The 25,257-nt window shown below is 44.5% G+C and overlaps 1 protein-coding gene across 3 annotated transcripts; it reads left to right on the top strand.

Annotated features, from left to right (window-relative positions):
• Positions 1 to 1,082: 1,082 nt before the first annotated feature.
• On the top strand, positions 1,083 to 18,368 carry MOSPD1 (motile sperm domain containing 1). 3 transcript variants are annotated; one of them, XM_075573194.1, is made up of 7 exons: positions 1,083 to 1,261; positions 6,401 to 6,435; positions 9,604 to 9,861; positions 13,010 to 13,085; positions 14,006 to 14,229; positions 15,898 to 16,059; positions 18,026 to 18,368. In XM_075573194.1, exons 2-7 carry the CDS (start codon positions 6,414 to 6,416, stop codon positions 18,055 to 18,057), a joined length of 774 nt encoding a protein of 257 aa, XP_075429309.1. In that variant the 5' UTR covers positions 1,083 to 1,261; positions 6,401 to 6,413; the 3' UTR covers positions 18,058 to 18,368. The 3 variants fall into 3 exon arrangements, with proteins under 3 accessions (XP_075429309.1, XP_075429311.1, XP_075429312.1); XM_075573196.1 differs by lacking the exon at positions 1,083 to 1,261 and adding an exon at positions 5,385 to 5,479; XM_075573197.1 differs by lacking the exons at positions 1,083 to 1,261; positions 6,401 to 6,435 and adding an exon at positions 6,476 to 6,638.
• The last annotated feature ends 6,889 nt before the right edge of the window (positions 18,369 to 25,257 follow it).

Genomic DNA, 25,257 nt, shown 5'->3' with positions numbered 1-25,257 from the left:
TATGTGTCAAGACAAAAAGTGTATGCATATCTTTATCTATATAGCGCCATTAGTGTGCATAGCGCTTCACCGCAGTAATACACGTGACAATCATATAAATAACAAATAATACAGATAACACATCATGGGAATAAGTGCCTCAGACATAAAAGTGAAATTTAGTAAGAGGGGTCCCTGCCCCGAAGAGCTTACATTGTAAATGTGGTCAATTCTGAACCAGGCGTGTGAAATAAATAATCCTATCGCTTTCAGCTGGATTGATTTCTTTGATACACATAGGGTGATTTCTTTGATACACATAGGGTGATTTCTTTGATACACATAGGGTGATTTCTTTGATACACATAGGGTGATTTCTTTGATACACATAGGGTGATTTCTTTGATACACATAGGGTGATTTCTTTGATACACATAGGGTGATTTCTTTGATACACATAGGGTGGTTTCTTTGATACACATAGGGTGATTTCTTTGATACACATAGGGTGATTTCTTTGATACACATAGGGTGATTTCTTTGATACACATAGGGTGATTTCTTTGATACATACAGGGTGATTTCTTTGATACACACAGGGTGATTTCTTTGATACACACAGGGTGATTTCTTTGATACACATAGGGTGATTTCTTTGATACACATAGGGTGATTTCTTTGATACACATAGGGTGATTTCTTTGATACACATAGGGTGATTTCTTTGATACACATAGGGTGATTTCTTTGAAACATATAGGGTGATTTCTTTGATACACATAGGGTGATTTCTTTGATACACATAGGGTGATTTCTTTGATACATATAGGGTGATTTCTTTGATACATATAGGGTAATTTCTTTGATACATATAGGGTGATTTCTTTGATACACATAGGGTGATTTCTTTGATACATATAGGGTGATTTCTTTGATACATATAGGGTGATTTCTTTGATACACATAGGGTAGATGTGTGTTTGTCCCACTTTTGCCCTGACACATATGTGCATGTGATGTGTCTGTGGGGAGGAGGGGCTGGAGGAGGTAACAGCAGCTCCCAGGTCAGAGAGTCCACAGCTCACACATGTGACACAGATGTCAGCGCATGCAGCTCACACCCGTGACGTCACGCACATCGCATCCCGTGACGTCATACACGCTGCATCCTCCCTCCCAGCCGCTCTGACGTCACAGCGCCCCCTCCCGCCGGGTTCAGGGGCGGCACTGCGGCGGCTCACAAGGAGGGAGAGAAGCGGCGGAGCTCGGGAGGGAGAGAGAGGTACGGGAGAGGGAGAGAGAGGGAAGGGGTACGTGGCGGGCGGAAAGGAGGGAGAGAGAGAGGGGCACCGGGGGAGAGAGAGAGGGGCACCGGGGGAGAGAGAGAGGGGCACCGGGGGAGAGAGAGAGGGGCACCGGGGGAGAGAGAGAGGGGCACCGGGGGAGAGAGAGGGGCACCGGGGGAGAGAGAGGGTAGGCGTACAGGGAGGGGGGAGGTAAGTGTGAGGGGGGGAGGTAAGTGTGAGGGGGGGAGAGAGGGGTACAGGGGGGGACGGGAGAGAGGGGTACCGGGGGGGACGGGAGAGAGGGGTACCGGGGGGGAAGGGAGAGAGGGGTACCGGGGGGGAAGGGAGTGAGGGGTACCGGGGGGAAGGTAGTGAGGGGTACCGGGGGGAAGGGAGTGAGGGGGGGGGGGAAGGGAGTGAGGGGGGGGGAGGAGAGAGGTACGGGGGGGGGGGAGGAGAGAGGTACGGGGGGGGGGGAGGAGAGAGGTACGGGGGGGGGAGGAGAGAGGTACGGGGGGGGGGGGAAGAGAGGTACGGGGAGGGGGGGAAGAGAGGTAAGTGTGAGGAGGGAGAGCTGTCACCCTGTGATCATTCCCTAGCTGAGATCCTCATCTGACCTGTGTACACAGGATATGTATACACAATACATAGACAGGAACTATACACACTCTGCATATACTGACTAGAAATACATGCACTCAGGAAATATACACACATATTCTACATACACTGTATATACTGACTATATAGAAATACACACAGGATATACACACACATTATACACAAACTATACATACAGTAAGTACACTGTTATATATTGACTATATACATATTACACACACTATATATACATAGACGTATACAGTATACATGCATTCTATATACAAGTATATGGACACACGTCTAACAATCATACTACATAAATACACATACTCTATACACCCATATATATATATATATATATATATATATATATATGTGTATATATACAGTATATATATATATATATATATATATCCCTGTCTTTTGTTTTATATATATATATATATACACGCCACACATCCAATACTACATATATACTAGTAGACATATCATACATTTATACCGTACTATATAAATACACAAACACACATACTATTGCTACAGAACCTGTCTCCTTTACTTGAAACTTCCTTCCTCTGTAGGGTTCCCTTGTGTTTATCTCCATAAATAATACATACATAATATAGATGCTAAGGTACATTCAAATATGTGTACCATATATACATGTACACAGTGTACTGACGCCATATTACAGAATATTCACATACACACACAATAAACACGTTGTGCAGTACTACATATACAGACCCACACATAAGGGCTATTTATATTCAGACTATGCACAATACATAACTTTGCTTAAATGCACTCAACATGAAGATGGAGCGGCTCAGTGAGTAGAGACACTGGCTGTCACTGAGTTTAAATCAGGGGAACCTGATTCAATTCCTCGTGTTGGCTCCTTGTGACCTTGGGCAAGTCGCCCTGTGTGTCAGCCACCCAAAACATAGATTGTAAGCTCATCTGGGCAGGCACTTTACTGTAATTGTGAAGCACTTTGTGTCCCATTGGGAGAAAAGCGCTATATGAAATAAATGTATTATTATGAATGTAGAAACAAAGTTATATATGCACCATACTATAATAAATCCATCATACATACAAGCTGTACCATAATACACTATCTATATTTAAATATACATACCATCAGATACTTGTAGTTACATTAATAAACCCCGTAAACACATGCTTATATGTACATAAATACACACACTCCATTCATACATAATTACAGTTACATAAACACACTATTTGTACCTGTCACATATCTATAAATAAATACACGAGAAGATACTTAAATACACCATTCATACGTATTAGCCGCATCACATCCTCAGCCATATGGCAGCTGTTGTCCTGGGTGTGGAGGGGGGGGTTTATTGTGAGTTCTCTCAAGTATAATGTGTCTTGGGGGGGAGGTGAGAGGGTGGTATGATTTGTCAGGGAAAAGCATGTGCTGTATTCTGCATCAGGCGTTGCATCATACATAGTTGTATTTGCAGACAAACCTAAATTCGGCCCTAATTAGCTGACAATCTAAGTTACTGCTTCCACTGTGTCTTGCACTAATATTTCAGTTCCTCCATTTCAAAAACAGATTCTTCCACTCCAAAGACCAGTATTTATTTTTGTTTACCTCAAGGTCTCTCGTCTTTGAGTCAAGGCGGTGGGGGCAGGGGGCAGTGGGGGGGTGATATGAGGTGTTTACCTGCAAACCTCAAACATAAAATCGGTAATACAACTTGCGGTTGGAAGGTTAATTACTTCGAGGTGATTGTAGTAGCAGAAATGTCAAAGTTCGGGTGCAACGGACAGGTACTTCGGTGTCCGCTGGTCCATATTTACAATGCGCCATGTTTTTATTCCCCCCCCCCCCCCAGCTATTTCATTTTGAATGTTACCATATTACAACACACTGGAAAAATCTGCTTTACAAATAAATGCTTTATTTATTTATTTTTTTGTTTGTTTGTGTGTCAAAAAACCCTGATTAAGGGCTGGATGCATTTCATGCAACATCAGTTAAATACCCCATATGGGTAGACTACACGGAAAAAAAAAATATGGCCTCTTCTTTGTTCTCTGTACTGGTACCAGAGTTTGGCGATATGCCAATATCATACCATAACAAATGTCGATAAGTAGATATTGAGATTTTTTTTATTATTGTCATTGACGTTATGGGATATGAAGTTTTAAGATGTGGCTGTAGGAGCGGCTCAGCGAGTAAAGACGCTGAATGGAAACAAAAGTGTTTGAATCAGAGGAAGTTGGTTTAATTCCCGGTGTCAGCTCCTTGTGACCCTGGGAAAATCTCTTTATCTCCCTGTGCCTCAGGCCCCACAATTATAGATTATAAAATCTTCTGGGCAGGGGCTGTGTCTGTAACAATCCCGGTGTTAACTCCTTGTGACCTTGAGCAAGTCACTTTATTCTGGGAATCAAAAACATAGATTGTAAGCTCTACGGCGCAGGGACGGTTCTGTAACAATCGTGTGTCCCATGCTGTTTACCGCACACTATACTGTAATTGTGACGCGCTTTGATTCCCATCGGGAGAAAAGCACTATATTAAATAAATAATAATAATTATTATTATTATCCTCATAGAAGACAGATCTGCCCATGTAAAAGGGATCCTCAATGATCGAAGCGCCCCCCTTTTCTCTTAATACCTTCCATACCCAACAGCCCTGATGTTCAGTGGTAGGCGGAAGTAAAAAGACGACATTACATATTTTAAAATATAATTTATTTTAGAATATCTTTAACTTGTAATAAACATTAAAACTAAACGCCTTCCAAAATATATATATATATATATAAAATCAAAAACTAATAGACGATACCGTTCTGTGGCTAACGAAATGCTTTCATTTCTGCGAGCTTTCGAGATACGCTGATCTCTTCTTCCGGCGGTGTTACAATGGATAAATCAAGAAAAGCCACAGAACGGTATCGTCTATTTGTTTTTGATTATTAAGCTCGGCTAACACGGTACAGATACCCATACATACATATATATATATATATATATATATATTTACTTTAATTTAAATTTTTTTTATGTTTTTCCCTCATTGAACAGGCATATATCACGCTAAATATTGCTATTGCATTACATTTTTTAATATCATTATTGGGAGGACTGGGACAGGACCCTTTGTTCTTGTTTTTCCTGATGCTGGGCGGGCCCCGTCCTTCAGTGGTGTCAGCTTCTGGGCCTGGGATAGCGGGGGACGTCAGCATGTTTGTGGCACAACGAAGGGCGTTGATTGGTCAGGCTGGCTGCTGAAACCGCTTGACATTATGGCCCTGTGCCGTGACAGACTGCAGAAAGTCTCTGTAAACACGGTTGCCACGTGACTAGCCACGTGGAGCCAGAGCTGAGCATGGAGGGGGGGGGGGTGGGGGGTGGAGGAGGGAGGGAGGACAGTGAATGGGAGTGGGGGAGGAGAGCCAGGCATTATACACAAGAGGAGGATTGTGAAAGAGGTTGGGAATTGTTTTGTCAGAGGAAGGAGTCTTGCTGGGGGTGGGGGAGGGGGTTGGGAGGGGAGTTGAAGAACAAAAGAGCATAGAGAAGAGCACCGTGATGTGGAGATTGCAGGGTAACAAACATTGAGAAGAGAGGGTATTAGAGGCAGCCATTCAGTGTGCTGTGAAGCAGTCTTCCCCGTGCACAGGAAGATTCATAAGGACAGAGCTGAAATCTTCCCAGCAAAGAAAGGACAGCATATAGAATAGGGGGCCATTTTGTCTAGAGTAGGGGTGGCCAACTGCAGTCCTCAAGGACCACCAACAGGTCAGGTTTTCAGGATATCCCAGCTTCAGCACAGGTGGCTCAGTCTTCGACTGCACGAGCTGTGCTGAAGCGGGGGATAGCCTGAAAACCTGAGCTGTTGAGGACTGGAATTGGCCACCCCCTGGTCTATAGAGTCTTGTGTGTATGAGGGCAGGTGGGGCTAAATATGTCAGATCTGTCTATCTAGTCGCAGACTGCTTAATACGCCGGCAGTATTAACACTACAGTAATAATGAGTGGTAGTATACGTCTCGAAACAACAGATTAGATCCGGGTATTATTTTACCACGCACCTTTCTCTTAAAAAGGGGTGTAATATGGCAAACAGGCCACGTGGTTAGATGAGAGCGGCAAGTATTCCAAAGAAAATACATATGGCTGAGCCATTGTTTTTATATTTCTTCAATGATCATCAACCAGGGAGGGGGGGGCGTTACTGGGGGAACAGCGACCACAAAGCAATCGGGTAATTAGGAAGGAAATAATCGCAGCCGGTATAATCCATTTCACTATCCAGCCAACAATCCCATGAATATAAAGCCATTGTGTAGGTAGCATACCACGTTTGGAGTGTCTGCCATGTTTAATTTTGGCAACGGGCTGCAGGAAGTCCTCCCCAGCCCAGCCGCCTCCCTGAAGTGTGCTGCGTGATTCACCACTTTATATTGGGATTTAATTGAGAGAAACCCTGCTGGTGATTTGAATACGTTCTTTTGATCTTTTCCAGGCTGAACGATGGAATGGAACACAGTGTTATAACAGGTAAGGGCCGCACCGCCTATCTCGGATATTATCTCCGTCGGGAGACCCAGCTCCTATTTTAAGGTTTCCATCATACCAACGCTTCACACGTTTAAGGCCAACACAGAACAGGCCCCTCGAATGAGGTTTTTAGATTAAATATATCAAAGGGTTGCCTTGAGTGATGCCTTTTTAATCCGATTCAACACAGTTGAACACCAAAGGTAAACTATTTCACAGCCTTGTCATTTTTTATTTTATTCTAACATCTGTACCAGAGCTAAACAGCTCCTTGCTGTATGTTATTATAATTTATTTATAATGTGCTAACATATGCCGTAACACAGTACAATAGGGTTGAAGGAAGAAAACAATAAATAACAAACATTAACATACATAGTTACAGGAGGTAAGGAGGGTCCTCAGTCTTCGACTGAGCCACCTGTGCTGAAGCAGGGATATCCTGAAAAGTTTACCTTGTTTGTGGCCATTCAGGCCTGGCGTTGTCCACCCCAGCAATTATAATTATAATTATTAATACCGTCCACAACAGTGAGCTCCTCTCCTAGGGATATTTTGTTTACTGTGTACAAACTCATCCAGAAGGAATTCAGTTTTTCTAGTTCAGGAAACTGGTTATATATTCCTGGACTATGTAGCCAGTCATTAACAGTAGCAGGAAGAAGAGTCAAAGCAACCCTAGTACATGTATTTTATCAACCTGTTGCAAGGGCGGTCAGGTAATTTAAAGTTTCCTGTGTACTACACTCATTACATTTGTATGCAGAGCTGCCTACAGAATTTCCCGGGGCCTTGCGAGCCCCTCCCTCTTTCACACCTGTATTTCTCTACCACCTCTGTCTCTCACTCTTCTCCTCTCTCTTCCTCACTCTCCCTCTTTCACACCTGTATTTCTCTACCACCTCTGTCTCTCACTCTTCTCCTCTCTTCCTCACTCGCCCCCTCCCTCTTTTACACCCTCTCTCCTTTCACTCACCCCCTCTTCGCTATCATTCAATTACCCCTTCTCCCCTCCATTCCGCTCCCTCAATTCCCCCCCCCCCTCCCTTCTCACACTCATTTCCCCCTCCTCCCTTGGCCACACACAATTCCCCCCACTCACAATAATTACCCCAACCCCCATACACACACAATAGCCCCTCCCAATACAAAACACAACCCCCCCCCAAATACAGAAACCACTACCCCCCCCCCCCCCGCGACCACTCCCCCCAGATACCTAACCCCCCTGATACAGACACAGAAAAGGCTTGCCCTTGGCCCGATTTCCGGGCTCCGGCGTGGGAAGAGGCAGGCAGCAGCTGCAGAGAGCCGGGGGGCCCGGCAGCTGGATGCAGAAGTTGGGCGCGGCCGGGCCCCCCCCACAGCCTCTGGGCCCCCCCCCCCCCACATTTATCCCGGCTTTCCCCCGATCGGTGGCTCTGTTTGTATTATATTGAGTCACTGATTAAATACCAACTATGGAGGGTTTAATGAATATTATGAATAAAAGATAGCGCGTCTCTAATGATTTGGGGCGTTGTATTAAATAGGAAAGTTGTACATGTGAAATATATATTCAATATAAAAAAGGACTCATTTATTTAAAGTAAACTTATGACACTCTTGGCATCATTTTAGAGCCCAGGATAGGAACATAAATGAAACATTTCACATATTTATACATATCATATCAAAGTAATAAATAACGTACATTGTAGTTCTCGGCAGATTATATTACATATTGTGTCATGCATTTATGTATTCACCCTATTAAATATTAATTATAACAGCATATATTATAAATAAGGATAAAAGAAGCTAAAATATTGTCCAAGAGGTTAAGAAAGATAGTAGAATATTGCTCCAGTGGGTTTCCCTTTAAATAAATGAGTACTTCAGTATTAGGTGATACCTTTTTTATTTGGACTAACAATTGATATGAGGACGCGCGCACAGCGTAGCAAGCAAGCGCACTATAGAACAGCCCTTAGAATTATTTTCATCATCTTCCTTGTAAAGATTAAAGCTGCAGTTCAGTCTTTTTTTTTTTTTTAATTCATTTTTTTACTTCAATAGTTTCATGTGGGCAATCTCTAATTACCTAAAGAACTGTATAGCTACAGGTCAATTCGTTCTCCATGTATTGATCGGCGAAATTTGGTGACATCATTAGTGAAGGGATATGTTTTTCTTCTGCTTCTGTCACTCAGTGGAAGCTCATGAATATTCATGAGCACTCCTGCACTGACATGTGCTAGAGGGAGGGCATGGCTGACAAAGGGGTGTGCCAGGGCTTGTGACAGGACATGAAGGGGCAGTGCCTTAGCAAATGGTTGTTAAGATAGAATACAAGAAAATTGGTCTTTCAAAGTTGTTTTTTTAAAAACAGAAAATGCTAAAAGTATTTTTTCTTACTACAGAACTGATTTATTAAAAAACCCATACATGCAGGATATTGACTGAACTGCAGCTTTAAGATATGTGCTTAGTACCATCATATACGCTCTTACAGTAAGAATGACCTCTGTATTTATATAGGGGTTCACCGCATATACAGAGTTTACAGAGCAGGCTATGTTAATATACAGGAGTATATTTAAAGCAATCGTTTGGCTTCTTTGGGAATAATCTCCCTGCTGCCCACCTGTAAAACAAACCTTAAAACTCACCTCTTAAATGAAGCCCCCCAATAGCATAGACACATGGCTACTGTCCCACACCCACAGTTACTCCTACCAAGCACTGCCATCTACTGCACTTATTCCCTCACCTGCTGTCTCTGTAAGTTTCCCATCATACCACGTAGATTGCAAGCTCTCTGGGGCAGGGATTTAATTTCCTATAATCTGATATTATTTGTTGCACTTATGGCATTATAATTCCCTGCACTGTATTGTCTCTCTTGTTAAGTGCTAAGTACAGCTGGGGGCGCTATATAAATAAAGATATACATACAATAAAGAAGAATTTACATTTTGTGGGGCCCTGCGAGCAGGGGAGTACTTGCCACATAAATGTTTACTCGACCTCTATTAAAAATACTTAATATTGTAAGATTTTCTGTAAAAAACAAACAAAAAGCAAAGTGTCAATCACCTAGATCTAACTCATTAAACACATCCCAGCTAGTCGGACATGGTAGCCCTAGGTGGGACTGCACCTTTAAACGTTATCTCTCGCCTGCAGGACTGCCAAGATGCACTAGAGGTCATCACGGGATCAGAAGGAGAAATCTGGAAGACGCAGACGACAGAAGGAGCAGCCAAGGAGGAAATAAGGGTTCCGTGCCAATGCAGCAGCAAAAAAGGCAGCCAGAGTTAGTGGAAGGGAACCTTCCGGTGTTTGTTTTTCCAACGGAACTTATATTTTATGCCGACGATCAGTCGACGCACAAGCAGGTCTTGACTTTGTATAACCCGTACGAGTTCGCCCTCAAATTTAAAGGTACGTTTCTCACCAGCTGTCTTGTTTTAAACACAATATTGCCAGTCGCCAGTAGCCTTGAGGTACGTGTAGATGGGTAATGAACCATCGGCACCTGTGGCCTTGAAGGAATTTAGGTTGCAAGAAGTTGAAGTCGGCGTAGCCAACTGTTTTCATATCAGAAGGGTGTCTACTGTGTCGTGTATTGTGTAGTGCAGTGTTTTACAAGCAGGGTTCCTAGGAAGCCTGGGGTTCCCCGGGATATCCCTAAAGGGATCCCTGCAATCTTCTGCTAATTTGAAAATTGTGTTAAATACAGAAGAATTTACAATGCATCTGATCTGAGACGCGCTATTAGAGAGGGTTGGGGTTCCTTACAACGCATCTGATCTCAGACGCGCTATTAGAGAGGGTTGGGGTTCCTTACAATGCATCTGATCTGAGACACGCTATTAGAGAGGGTTGGGGTTCCTTACAATGCATCTTATGTCAGACGCGCTATTAGAGAGGGTTGGGGTTCCTTACCATGCATCTGATCTCAGACGCGCTATTAGAGGGTTGGGGTTCCTCAGAATTTCACGTAGAGTTCCATAACCAAAGAAAGGTTGGAAACCACTGGAGTAGTAGATGGAGTATATGTATTTGCTTTCACCCCTTATCTCACAGAAAACGACCCACCCACAGTTTCTCGACCAGGCTGCCCTGTCACCCAGTGGTGACCCCAGACTAACCTTAATGGTGCCCTATGGAAAAAACGAATGTTCTTTCAGTGTACGACTCCTAATACTGCAATGTGTTGCTGCCCCACTAGCAACGAGGGCCAATAAGAGCATTTTTTTTAAAATGGTAGAAAACCTGAATTTTTACGATGACATTGACAAATGCATAACTTTTTTTTATTTATAACAATATTTATATAGCACCCTTTTCCAGGGCGCTGTACATTAGTTAGTAAAACAATGTTGTGGTTACATATAGATTATATTATAAAGTAATTGTTAAGATGTCATTGTGGTGGGCAGTGTTGGGAACATTATGGTCGTGCTATGGGTTAGGCATGGGGTGCGCAAATTATTGGCGCTGCGCCCCCCCCCCCCCCCTGCCTGCTCCCACCGGTGCTCGCGCCAGCCACCCTTATCTTGTTTTCCGGCGTCAAATGACGCCGTGGGGACATGTGACGTCACACCGTGACCCCGCAACGTTATTTGTCGCCGTGTTGCCATGGCAACAGGTCATGTGATGTCATTTGCCGCCGCGTTGCCATGGCGACGCATCGCCATGCTTCTGAATCCCGATAAGTTGAGATTTGCAGAGGCCTCAAGCGATCCCTGGCATTAAATTAAATGCCTTGGGGAAAAGCGCGGGGCCTCTGCAACCGCCCACGCCCCCCCCAGTTTGCGCACCCCTGGGTTAGTCGAGTGGAGAGTTTTGCTTGCTTGGTGGGCAGGGGTTGGGGTCAGGTCTCTGGATTTAGTCTTGTCGTGGCATGGTGATGGATCTGACAGTGGGGACAGTGGAGGCAATTGGATCGGTGAGGAGGGGTACTTTTTGGAGGGTTTTGGAGAGACTTAAGGAAGCGGTGAGGGTAGAGGTAATTACATTCACACACAGCAGTTAGAATAACACGGTCATTTCGGGGGTCAAACTTATATGGTAAATAAATACTTGTTTTCAGTTTCCAGTTTTATCGGTGCTTAAATAAGTGAGACAATGTATAACATGAAGGGTTTACCCCACAAATGGGATCATCTCAATAGGGGTCGCGCCCGGTAGAAAAAAAAGGTTCAGAAACACTGGACTAAACATTAAAGTTGTTACAAGTTAAAGTTGCCCTGTTATACAGCCCCTTGCCAGGTCTGCTGCACTGAGTTTGTATAGCGCTGTCTCCTAACCAAACATAAAGACCACCAACAGGAGAGTCATTTTGAGTTTGTTGGGGGTCCGACCATATTAGCAGTGGGCGGTAGTGGAAGCCGGTTGGAATTACAATAGGGCTTCAGTACTGTTACCCCCCCCCCCCCCCGTACTCCTCCACTCCCCTCCCCCCCCCCCCCCCACTGCTCTCTAACTGTTGCTGTGAATCGCAGCATGTTTATTTCACAGAGGAGCCAAACATGTAGAACATATTATATGAACATAAAAAAGGTGCATGCTCTATTCCAGGGGTGCTCAAGCCCCCCCCCCAACAGGTCAGGTTTTTAGGGTATCCCAGTCTCTGATTGAGACTTGTGCTGAAGTAGGGACTTCCCCTATTGGTGGGGAGGGGGGCTTGGGGACAGGAGTTGAGCACCGCTGATCTACAACATAAGACTTATCAGGCAAGACTTAAAGGACCTTAGTATGTCAGTTTAGATCAGTGGTGGCCAGCTCCAGACATCAAGGGCCACCAACAGGTCAGGTTTTAAGCATATCTCTGCTTCAGCACATGTTTCAATTAATGGTTCAGTCCGAATGACTGAGCCACCTGGGCTGACGCAGGGATATCCCTAATACCCGGCCTGTTGGAGGCCCTTGAGGACTGGAGTTGGCCGCCCCTGATTTAGAGGATCAAAGGGAGAGTTTGAGGATATGAATGTTGAAACCCTTCATGTGTTTGAATGTTTCAAAGTACAGAAGCAAAGGATATTTCAGAGAGAGAGAAGTTCTAGAACAAGAGGTCATGGAGGGGTCACTGAAAGGGTGGTAGGTTTGTGGAATGGCCTCCTAGAAGTGGTAGGGGCTCATCCAGTAAGGGAAGTCAGACACGCTTGGGATAGACATACGGCCATCCTAAATATGAAAAAAACCACGGATCAAGTCCGGTCTGAGGCTTTACGGCAGGCAGGGAAATGGGCAGACATGGAGGTCCAAGGGGTTCCTTCCTATCTGCCGTCAAACGCTCTGTTTCTAAAATATCTAGTGATGCCCATTATCTGGCATCAGCTGTAACGCTACATAGGAGCCGGACTCACTCTGTGTAAGCGCTATACGAGACATTGCGATGGATGGATGGATGGACGGATGGATAGTAGATAGATGGACGGACGGACGGATGGATACATAATGTAGCCTTGCAAATAGCAGCATATCTTACATTTAAGAAAAACTAAATTCTTTACATTACGTACAAGTGCGAACTAAAATTGCCAAATGTTTGACACTATTTTCTGCACACAACTTCCTTTTCCAGTTCTGTGTACGTCCCCCAATAGATACGCTGTCGTAGACGCTGCGGGGGCAGTGAAACCTCAGTGTTGTGTTGATATGTAAGTATACGCAATCTTTCATTCCAGTCAATCTGCATTCCCTTTAATGCAGGCTTGGGTGTCATAAGCATGTAAGGCTCAATCTTGCTGACCCAACGCTTTTAGTGGACATTATAGTGGAGAAAAAAAATAATACAAATAAGTGTGTAAAACATACAAGTAAACATTGGGGAGAAGAGCTGACATTCGGACTAAATTGCCATAGAGCCGTAGATTGGCTTTCTAATTATAATTTAAAAAGCGGTTCAGCACTTCTTGATTAACGCGATAAATGTTAAAACTAGCGCAGAAAATATTACTTGTGTTTGCTTCAGCTTTTCTTTGGTTGGAAAGCTTGTAACACATCAGCTACTTGTTGGCCCAATAAAAGGTATCATACCCCTACTCCCTCCCTGTCCCTCCTCTGTTACTTCATGTTAGCAGAGTATCTAATTCCCACCACATGTTGTTTACTGTTCTTGCTGAAGATTGTTTATTGCTGGGTATCTCATAGTATGGAAATAGCACTTTTATATTGAAAGATCCATGGGGGTCCCTGCGAAGCTCAACGTGATACTCCCAGCTACGGCGACCCCCCTCTCCCCCCCGCAGCTTTCTATTGGTAACCCCAGCAGCCATGTTTTGTCGTTTTTGGGGAAGGCCAACCCGGTGGCCATATTGACCTCCCAGACACCAACAGGTCAGATTTTCAGGATATCCCTGCTTCAGCACAGGTGGCTCAATAATGGACTAAGCCATCTGTGCTGAGGCAGGGGCATCCTTACACTCTGACCTGTTGGTGGCCCTTGAGGACTGGAGTTGGCCACCCCTGGTCGGTACACGGCCACACAGAAGAGTGGAAATGATCAGCAAATGTATTAGGAAGATATGTGCTGGGGGAAATCAATGTCCTTTTTCCATTTTGTTCTCTTGCACCTCAGCGTTATTCGACACAAAGATGTCCGAGCCAGCCACTTTGGGGTCATTGACAAGTTCCGTCTACAAGTTTCCGAACAAAGCCAGAGGAAGGCTTTGGGGCGTAAAGAGGTAATAGCCACACTTCTTCCGTCCGCCAAGGAGCAACAGCACAAGGATGAGGAGGAGAAACGAATGAAGGAACATTTAGCAGAAAGTGTGTTTTTCGAACAGGCGCCTTGTCAGCCAGGTTTGTATACTCTTAAACGGACGGTCCCGCCACACCCCCTATAGCAAGTCTTTATAACTTCATGAAAGGGTCATATACATTTCGTAGGTAGGTCATGTGGCACAGCAGGAATTTGGCCCATAAAAAACAGCAACATTCCAGGGCAGAGGTGCTCAACTCCAGTCCTCAAGCCCCCCCCCAACAGGTCAGGTTTTCAGGATATCTCCGCTTCAGCACAGGTGGCTCAATCCGTCCCTGCTTCAGCACAGGTGGCTCAATCAGAGGCTCAGTCTTCCACTGAGCCTCTCATTGAGCCACCTGCACTGAAGCTGAGATATCCTGAAAACCTGACCTGTTGGGGGGGAGGTGAGGGGGCTTGCGGACTGGAGTTGAGCACCCCCTTGACCTATGGTAACCAAATGCGTGAAGTACCTTATTACTCACTAAAGCATCTCGAGCGTGCAAAGTAAGGGTTATGCCTGTGATTAGCAACCAAGTCTAATGGTACACAACAGGCCTCTTTGTCCCCTAAAACACATGTATACATCTAGTTAGCATGTAATGAACATCCCGCTTTCACATTGGGATACTTAGAGGTGCTTGGACTGTCTGATTATCCGCGCCTGCAGCTGCCGTGCTCCTGATTTGAAGCAGCACCCCCACCAAAAATGTATTTTTTCTTTTGTTTAACAGGATTCGAACTGGGGGTAGGGGGGGGGGGGGCTCCCTGGGTGGGGGAGGGGGGGGCTCCCTCGGTGGGGGAGGGGGGCTCCCTCAGAGCTCGACTGCTCTATTTTTTAGCTTGGGAGACTCCCGAGATACACGCCGGTGACGTGACCCATATTTATTCAGAGGATGAAAATGGCTTTCCAAAAGGAAGCTGCAGACGATGACGTTGCACCTTCTTGCTGGGCTGAGATTTGGCGGCCATTTTGTTTCCCCTTGGAATGGGGTTTATAACTGGAAACGTCAAAGGTAAGTATCTCAAGAACGGAGGGTGTCCCTGGAGCTGACCGTAGAGCAGTTTAGCTCCAGAAGTCCCCCCGGTTAGAATCCAGATAAAAACACGACAACGCTCAGGCGGTATTGCGGCTTTATGTAGTCTCTATATGAGCCTACTCAAGTCCAGGTGAAGTTTGGATGGAAAACACTTTTATCCTGAATCTTGGACACATTTTTTATAAAATGATTATTATTATGCTCTGTAACCATTGGCCAACCCATGAGGGGAAAACAAGTGTTTTGCTTTTTCTCTGGTTTTTGTTATTTTTTAATGTATCCCTTTCGAGTATCTTTAGAAATGGGAACTGCGATTGATTACAGGATAATACAGCACGATTAAACATGCCGTCCACTTATTTTTTTAACACAGGTTTGAAGCAGGGCGGTTCTGGAGCTGAACCCCATTAATTTCAGCTCCAGGGACCCCCTGCATCCAGAGATGCTTACCTCCGTAGGGGGTGCCGGGTTTTAAAGTTTAAAGCTTCCGCGTTACGTTGGCCAATAGGAAGCCGAATCTGATGATGTCACGGCTTCCTATTGGCGCGTAGGGCGTAGGAGCTTTGGAACTCCGTCATTACGTGATCCCTGCTTGCCACGCGGAGAGGCTACCGGCACCCCCTATGGAGGGGTCTATCTCCGGAAGCAACCCTGCACCTTTTACACGATCGTTCTGTTTCCCTCTTGCAGATATCAGAAGTTCTTCCTCGGGACCTAGTCTGCTGATGGTTTTCGTTGGGATGGTCTGCGTTGCCGCACTGATGATGCCAACCCTAGGGGAAATGGAATCCATGGTGCCTCTCTACCTCCACTTAAGTGTAAATCAAAAACTAGTGGCGGCCTATGTTTTAGGTAAATGAGTTTTTCGCTTGGCATTCTCGCTTACCTTGGTGCCATTTCTCAGGCCAAAAGCCGCACTTTAATGTCCTATTCATCAGAGATATCAATAAGTTGGAGGCAGTGCCCCACGGTTATACACTTATGTTAAATATATATTTTAAAATCTGAGGATTTATCCATTAGTGCCAGCCATATTTATTCAATCCTAGTAATATACCTTAAATATCTTTTTTTTTTTTTTTTTTCACATGCTGTTTAACATCCAGATTCATTCTGCATGTCTTGAGAAGGTATCCGTCCTTAGTAAACCATGCTGACAAAATAACAGTGTATGCAAACGGTGCAAGCGCGTGCTAGAGCGGGTACGGAGAATGTAGAGGGGCGCTTGAATCTGAGTGATTGATCTCGAGTGATTCCCAATTGGTACTGGATGAAAGTCTCACTGTGGTTTCTCTTGGCTGATGCGAGTAATAAAACAGAGGTAGATGTATTGACTTATTGTTAGACCCATGTTCACTAACCTGCCCGGTCATGCCGATAGTCGGTTTCACAATCCTTATGCCGCCTTCCCATGGTGCCCAGGCCACTAGTTACAACCTCTACATAGCTGCAGGTCAGGGGTGGGCAACTCCATTCCTCAAAGGCCACCAACAGGTCATTGTTTCAGGATATCCCTGCTTCAGCACAGGTGGCTCAGTCGAAGACTGGGCCACCTGTGCTGAAGCAGGGACATCCTTAAAACCTGATCTGCTGTTGGCCCTTGAAGACTGGGGTGGCCCACCCCCTGCTGTAGGCACACTAGGCACGAGGTCTATCACCTGCATGTTCTCAAGACTCAAATGAACAAAGGCCAACAGAGAGAGGCAAATCCCCTCTTGATTGTTTGATGAGAAAATAAGATATATATTGCTTTCTCCCCAAAGTGTGATAAGGTCACTGTAAGAGACGTGTTCAGAGGTACGCAATGGAGACCGTTTAAAGTGAAACTAAAATTAGGCTTTATTACGCCTGTCCCTTTAACACAGCAGAACATTCAAAATAAGCCAAAGAAAAACGTGCTCCGTTTTGGAGAATATCGACACATGTAGTCCAGCCCTCTCTAACTGGGTGGTTAGCTAAGCTAATTACCCACCCAAATATATAAACATATATACAGATATATAACAGTCCCATAAGAAAGTCTTATCTGTTTCTTGTAGCTGTAGGGGAAGCCTCTCTGCTCTCCTGGGTCAGCACCCTTGTGTGCTAAGGCAATGTCTGTCCAGGTATAGTCTGCTCCCCTTTGTCTTGCTGTCACCCTGCAGTCTCTTTGCAGCTCAAGACATCTGTCCTCTGGTCAGTCTAGTGTCCACTAAGGAAATCCTCTGGTCTGTCTTTCCTAGGTCAGCTCCAATTGTGAGCTCAGGAATTCTTCCTGTCTCAGAACAGGCTATTTCTGAGAGAGCTCTAATCAGCCAGGTGGAGTTGGTTAATTGCACACCAGCAATTAACCAGCACACCGTTGGATTAGAGGCAAGTTGCTTTAATAGAGATAAGTCCCTGTTACAGTCACTTGCTTGGCAAGTTTAGCATTCTGGTTTTGATGCTCAAGTAACAGTCTCAGTGTAATTACGTGTTGAATGCCATTCAGTATACCTCGGCACCGTTGAAAATGTTTTGCTTCTTCGTTGGTGTATTTAGGCACTTAGGCCAAGGTCCACATAGGGGTGCTAGGCTTTAGCAAACCTTTCTCCCATATGAATAGGAGTAAAGGTGTGCTAACCGCTTAGCACCGTTTTGTGGACCTAGCCCTTTCTGTTAAGAAGGGCATGTTTGGAATGCATTGCAACTTGTAGAGCTGCAGGCCTCACTGGTCTGCAGAGTGACAGACTGTAGAGATCGTCTTTTAACAGTATACCTTTTCTATATATACTTTCTGCATGTCAGGTTGCTGCCGTGCAAATAATCATTGGCCTCTCACCTGCTTCTTGTCTTGCAGGTCTTATAACAATGGTCATTCTGCGAACATGAAGGTGGTTTTCAATGAGACATTAACCGTGTATACTCACTTCATCATGAATGTGGACTGCCTTTTACGCCTGTTTGGCACACCTGTGCCCTACAGAAAGACTTCACAGTGGTTAAAATAATGCAAAAATAATATATTTTAACTCGTATGTATTATTACTGTAATTGAATGGCTGAAAGCGCATTACTGGTGAACCTGTTACAGACAACCAAGAATCTTTGTTTAATGACGTCTGTGAAATGAATCTGAAGCACTGCATTTTATATGTACGCCTATAAAAGACTTTTATTGAAAAAGTAATCGACATTTTAAATGTTTTGTGCGTTTTCATTTTCTTTTTTTTAATGTCCTGAAACTCGCATACAAATTAGCTGGGTCTGTACGAAATCATTTGTGTCCCACCCGATCGGTGTTCATTCCGTGATCATTTTTATACGGCTTTTACCCCATTTACCGGGTTGCAGAACCTTCCAGAAAGTACTTCCATCTAAAATTATTATTTTATTTTTTTACAAAACCTTAGTCCAAACCCCATTTTATTTTTCTTCTTCTTCAAATTCCAGAATCAACTTTTATTAATCACTTTATTTTGGGGGGGAAAAAAATGTTAGATGATTATTTTTATTTTTTGCTTGTTTGTTTCTAAATTCTTACCCAGGTTGGAAATTATTCAAAGTATTTGTAAAATGCAACTTGGACATTAATAAATCGGCTTTAGCCGCGGCGTGTGGTAAACCGCATTAAGTATAAGCAGCGGCCACACCATTTTATAAAATGAAGCCCATCACTAAAGTGACCATATGTACCGGTTTGACCGGGGCAGTAGCAGTTTTTGAGTGGTTGTCCCGGTGTCCCGAAAGGGCGAGTAAAACCTCTTATTTGTATCGGTTTGGTAATTGCCGTTCTAAATCTCTTGGAGCGGCAATTTAAAAACCCGAACATATGAGACGTTTTAGCCCCAGCCACGGCCTGGCTTCTTCTGCAACCTCCTCTGCCGCCGGATGTTGGGCTCTTCATCCTCATCCGCCCACGGGACCCAAGAGGCCTTCCCAACCCCCCCCCCCCCCCCCAGGTATGTATGTCTTTATTTCTATAGCGCCATTATTGTACATAGCGCTTCACAACAGTAATACACATAACAATCATATAAATAACAAATAATATCAATAACACAATGGGAAGAAGCAAGTAACATTTAGGAAGAGGAGTCCCTGCTCCAAAGAGCTTACAATCTAATTGGTAGGTAGGAAGAACGTACAGAAGAGACAGTAGAAGGGCATTCTGTAAAATTTGTGTGTGTCTTGTGTTGTGTATGATTCTTGTGGTGGTGTGTGTATTTTGAGGGAGGTGGGAAGTGTGTGTCTTGGGGGGGGAGCAGTGTATGTGTTTTCTTGGGAGCGGTGTGTGTTTTCTGGGGGGAGCTGTGTGTATATGATTCTTGGAGGGCAGCTGTGTGTGTCTTCAGGGGGAGCTGTGTGTTTGTCTTGGGGAGAGGGGAGTGTGTGTGTCTTGGGAGGGGGGGCTGTGTGTGATTCTTGGGGGGAGGTGTGTGAAAAGGGCATTAAGTAAGTGAAAGGGGATGGAGGTGGGAGGGGGGGAGAGTTGGGGGTAAGTGGTAGAGGGGGGTGAGTGAGAGATGATTAATAAATCATTTTGTATATTGTCCCGGATTATCACTTTAAAAATATGGTCACCTTACCCATCACGTGTACCAATTAGCCAAGCTGCAACACATCACTTGTAACTAGCTGAGTTCTTCTCTGCTTTATAATTGCAAAGACATGAGGCCAATTAACAATGAATGAAACTGCATTCCTTAGGGAGCAGCCGCATTCTCATTGCATCCACATGTGACCTCCAGTACTTATTAGAATGAATCCCAGGGAAAGGAATCCTGCTCTGCTATTAGGTCATCATTCCGCTTGCATGTCAAATGTGCTTTTCAGGGATGACTTGGAGCAGCGGTTCCCAACCTTTTATATACTGTGCACTCCCTGCTAGAAGATATTTGTTGCGCAAACATCTTACTACCTACTCATCAGTCTATTGCTGAAGAAAATGATTGACTAATCTCAGGCAAACACGCTGCTTTATAAGACCTCAAATTGCCCCTCAGTGTGTGCCGACAGCATGGGGGTGGGTATAGCTGTCAATTACTGCCGGAGCTTCCAAAGTCACGCCCCACAATGCCTTGCCGCTGTAGATGCAAAGCATTGTAGGGATCGACTTTGGAAGCTCCTGCTGTGAGTGACAGCTATACCACCCATGCTAAGGTGCATTTTTGTATGTATGTATGCATGTCTTTATTTATATACGCTTCACAGTAGTAATACACACGACAATCATATAAATAACAAATAATACAACTAACAGATCATGGGAATAAGTGCTTCAGACATAAAAGTAACATTTCGGAAAAGGAGTACTTGCTCCGAAGAGCTAACAATCTAATTGGTAGGAAGAACGTACAGAGACAGTAGGAGGGTGTTCTGGTAAGTGCGTCTGCAAGGGGCCAAGGTTTATGTATCAGTTGAGCCTTACTAAGTGTGCAGTCCCCACACGGGCTCAGGAACCCGCTATACTGCCTGGGATCCGCCCCTTAGAGGCACCTTATGTATATTTAGGGGTTGCCGGAGACCAAATTAATGCGGCTCAGCTTTGGAGACCCCTGCTTATCACCCATGTAAAAAGGGGTAAAGTAATAACCTGAAGGAATTGGCACTTTATTAGATTACAACACTGTTTTTGTAGAACAAAATTTGCCTGCCTACAATGTATGAGTTGGCACTGGTATTGCCATGTCAGAAGTCAGTACATACCTAATAAAGGACATTCAGGGTATGTACTTGGGAGTTTAGAATGGTCAAGTGGAATTTGACAAATGACTCTACCTATTTAAAAGCTGTATTCAAAAAGTACTGCTACTCCCCATGTGAAAGATAATTATGAACTCATTAACTAGCTGTATAATTGTATTAAACGAGTTCATTTTTAAAGCTTGTCTTTCAGGCCTAATTTATAGGGTTGTCAGGTGGCTTCTCCAAAAATACTGGGCACAATGGTGAAAGGTGCAACGCACCCGACACCCACACCTTTCCGCTCCATGCTGTTTCCTCCTCTCCTTGGCCCACCCCCAGGCTCCTGACACCACCTCCTGATTGGCTGCTGCTGGGTAATGCAACCAATTAGGATGGAGGAAGCTGCCCAGCTCCCTAACAACAGCCCTGCTCGCTCCCTACATGGGGAAATCCTGCGGCCCCCCAAGCCGGTCAGGCCACTATGTCCAGAGAGGTAATACCGGTATACACATACATGTCCAGTATTACCTCTAATATTTTACTGGACAGTGTCCAAATACAGGACAGTCCAGTCCAATACTGGACACCTGGCAACCCTAGCACCTATATATGAAATATTTGAAAGCAAATGGGAAAAATGACAGAAGTGATTGTCTGAATCATTTGACATAATGGTGACTCCCGTATACCACGTGAAGTGTCTGACATTTTAAAGTGACCTTTGAAATCTAGTATACTCATTACAATGACGGCTCCTTAAGCACCACAAAAAAAAAATTGTATTTCATGCTGCATGCCTCTTGGCACACAATATATACAGGTACCAAAGGGAGACACATTCACTACACAATTTTATGTGTAATCGTGTAAAATGTGTTCAATGTTAATGTATGCCCGAGATGCAATTCTGCAGAAATTCCAAAGGCATTGTGATCTGGACGGTGTTATACAGCAGTTTTAAAAGAATCCAAACGCCATATTTTAAAATTTTTATCCAAAATAGAAAACTATTAGGGCATGTGTGGCCAACGCCAGTCCTCAAGGGCCAACAGGTCAGGTTTTCAGGCTATCCCTGCTTTAGCACAGGTGTCTCAATCAGCCCCAGCTTCAGTACAGGTGGCTGAGCCTTTGATTGAGCCACCTGTGCTGAAGCAGGGATATCCTGAAAACCTGACCTGTTGGTGGCCCCTGAGGACTGGAGTTGCCCTCCTATGCACTAGATGATTTTACAAGAAAGTATGCAAAGAGGATGAAAAAAAAAAAGTTAAGAATTTAAAGACAACCCGTTTGGGGCCAAAGAAGCAGATACAGCAAATATTTCTAAATAAACTCTGCTTATATACTGCCAGCATGTAAAATGTGTAACCATCCTAAATCATATGAATTTATGCACTGGTGTAAAGGAAATATGGAGCAATAAATACACGCGTTATGTTTCATAATTACATAGACTCTTTTTCACTTTGTCAGCTGCATGTCTACTCTAGATTAAATGCAGACATTGTATAGGTTGTTTATAGGTTGTTCTTCCAAGGCAGTGTAGATGTTCATAGAATAACATCATCATATAAATGCTAACTAAAAAGCCATCATTATTTCTGCAGCCATCATGATATATCTGTTAGACCACGGCTGTTCAACTCCAGTTCTCAAGCCCCGCCCAACAGGTCAGGTTTTCAGGATATCCCAGCTTCAGCACAGGCAGCTCAATCAGAGCTAGTTGAGCCACCCGTGCCGAAGCAGGGACTGATTGAACTACCTGTGCTGAAACAGGGATATCCTGAAACCCATGTGGACTGCAGTTAAGGACCCCTGTATTAGACCAGTACATTTCGGGCCATTATTTATTGCGTTTAGGCTCAACAAAAATCACCAGCGAGATACACAACTTGTATATAGTGAATATGTTATTGCTATTAACCTCTTGGCAGCTTGAAGACTTTGCAAGGACACAAAGCAGAGTAGGATCACATTTCTGCATCAATAAAATATATTTAAGGTTTATTCCATTTGAAACTGTCCCTATTGGCTATACAGGTTGTATGACAGAGTGATACTCGCCCAACCTCGATGTGGAATGGGTAGTTGCACTAGCAGGGCTGCCGGGGGGGAAGTTGCGCCCCCGTCTTCTCCCCGCCTTCGTTGGCATGGCAGCATCATACGACGACATGTGATGTTGCATTGCCATTTGACACCGCGTTGTCATGGCGATGCGTCGCCGAAGAGGCAGACGAAACCAGGTAAGAGAGACTTCGAGGCCCCTCGCCTCCCCCGGCATTTAATTGAAATGCTTCGGGGAAGGGCACGGGGCATCTAACTGCCACGCCCCCCCCCCCTCCCCAGAATATCTCGCGCCCCCCTGTTCTACAGCATTCCATGAACTGCTGAAGAAAGTCTCCAGAGTCCCCCAGCACTCAGAGAGTTACGATATCACGATTGAAGGTGTGCTTGACATTTACAGAGCACAAGACCTTTAACAATCACACACAGGGTATGTTTTGGCAAAATGTTTTCGGCTCACCGACTTTGAACAATTTAGAAGATGGGCAATGAAATAGATCACTTCGTTTCGCGGTGTACCGAAGATAAATGATATCATAAGCCCCGCAGCTCGGATAGAACGAGCGCAGATTGTACGGAATATATTTGTATAGCAGAACTGCATGTTTGTCATCTTGAAGCAGCAATCTCCTCCAAATTGGGTTGTTTTCTTTTGTAATTGCCACCACCAGGCGGGTTCTCGGTGAAGAACAATATTTTATAGTGCATGGGAAAGATGCATCACAGAAACCCAGAACATAGCCCGCCAGTCATGTAAATGATAGAACAACTGCTGCAGTGCTCTGCTGCTGTTGAGCAGCAAGAACAGGAGGTCCGCTCTCACCCCCCCTCTGTTCATTTTGATGAGTAAGGAAATACAGTTGTATGTATGTAGATCTTTATATAGCGTCAGCCAGGTACATAGCGCTTTACACATAAGTATTAGAATACAGTGGGGATAAGCTCCAGACAAAAACAATAGGAAAAGGAGTCCCTGTCCCGCCCGAAGAGCTTACAATCTAAGTGGTAAGAACTTAAAGACAGGAGGGTGTTCTGGTGTGTCTTCAAGCGGCCAAGGTCAGTGATATTGTATGTATAGCATGAACAAGCGGAGCTACACATATGCTTCGTTATTAAAGAGGTGTGTTTTTAAGAAAGGTTCTACAATGTGGAGAGAGGGTGCCAGTCTAATATTGAGAGGAAGGGCATTCTAGAGGTTTAGGATAGCGAGTGAGAAAGGTTTGAGGCGGGAGGGGGCTTTAGATCTAAAAGGGGGTAGACAGAAGACATCCTTGAGCAGAACGCAAGCAGGTGTATAGCGAGAAATGAGGGCAGAGATGCGAGCGGCAGAAGAGTGTGTAGCCTTAAAAGTGAGGAGGATTTTGCGAGTAATTAAGTATTAAAATAGGAAGCCAGGAGAGGGACGTCAGCAGGAGAGATGCCGAGACAGATTTAGGAGAGAGTAAAGTGATTCTAGCAGCAGCGTTTAGGATAGATTGTAGGGGAGACAGGTGAGAGGCAGGAAGGCTGGACAGTAAAAGGTTAAGACTTTTAACAGTAGAACGAGAGAGGAAAGGGCGTATCTATGCAATGTTACAGGGGGGAAAACCACAGGTTTTAGCTACATTGTGAATGTGAGGAGAATGTGAGGGAGGAGTCAAATTTGACACCTAGGCACACGTGCTTGTGATAGTGGGTGTGTCATGATAATGTCATGAGATATTAGGCAAATATATTAATTATTTATTCTACATCTTATTTTTATTTGCATTTCTCCAGTGGTGGCAGCGTATAGATACCCAATTGCAATCATAAGGGGTTAATATCAACTCATTGGAGGTACTTTTGCAGAGGTGAAAAGTGGGACCGCTTGCAAGCGAAGTATTAACCCTTGTCCCGTAAGCAGGTCACGTACTCACAGGTGTGCCGTACGGGATAGGGTGTACGATAGTGCTTCCAACAGTAATGTAGAAGGGGGCAGTAGGCCAGGCTTGTGAGGAAGTATGAGGAGCTCAGATCTTCGAAATGTTAAGTTTGAGTCAGCGGAGGGCCATCCAGGATAATCTAGCAGAGACATTCAGAGACTTTGGTCGCTTCAGCAGGGGTTGAAAGGTAAATTTGTGTGTCATCAACATAGAGGTGATATCTAAACCCAAAATCTGATAACATAAGGGCATTAGTTATTTTAATGAGTGTTGTTTCAGTGGAGTGAGCAGTGCGGAACCCAGAGATTGTTGAGGATCTATGAGAGAAAAGGAGGTGAGAAAACAGAGCAAGCGAGAGAATACAAGGTGTTCAAAGAGTTTACAGGCAAAAGGCAGGAGGGAGACAGGGCGATAGAGAGACTGGTAAGGTCAAGCTTGC

Source organism: Ascaphus truei, chromosome 16 (assembly GCF_040206685.1).
Source record: "Ascaphus truei isolate aAscTru1 chromosome 16, aAscTru1.hap1, whole genome shotgun sequence".
In the NCBI taxonomy this organism is placed as follows: Eukaryota; Metazoa; Chordata; class Amphibia; order Anura; family Ascaphidae; genus Ascaphus; species Ascaphus truei.
The sequence above is the reverse complement of the archived record's forward strand: the minus strand, read 5'-3'. Positions and strand labels throughout refer to the sequence as shown.

Excerpts from the sequence above, each read along its gene's own strand:
- MOSPD1 (XM_075573194.1), top strand. The coding sequence starts at position 6,414 with ATGGAACACAGTGTTATAACAG. Across the intron at positions 6,436-9,603 it reads GGAACACAGTGTTATAACAG|GACTGCCAAGATGCACTAGA; the intron begins GTAAGGGCCGCA and ends TCTCGCCTGCAG. Across the intron at positions 9,862-13,009 it reads GTTCGCCCTCAAATTTAAAG|TTCTGTGTACGTCCCCCAAT; the intron begins GTACGTTTCTCA and ends TTCCTTTTCCAG.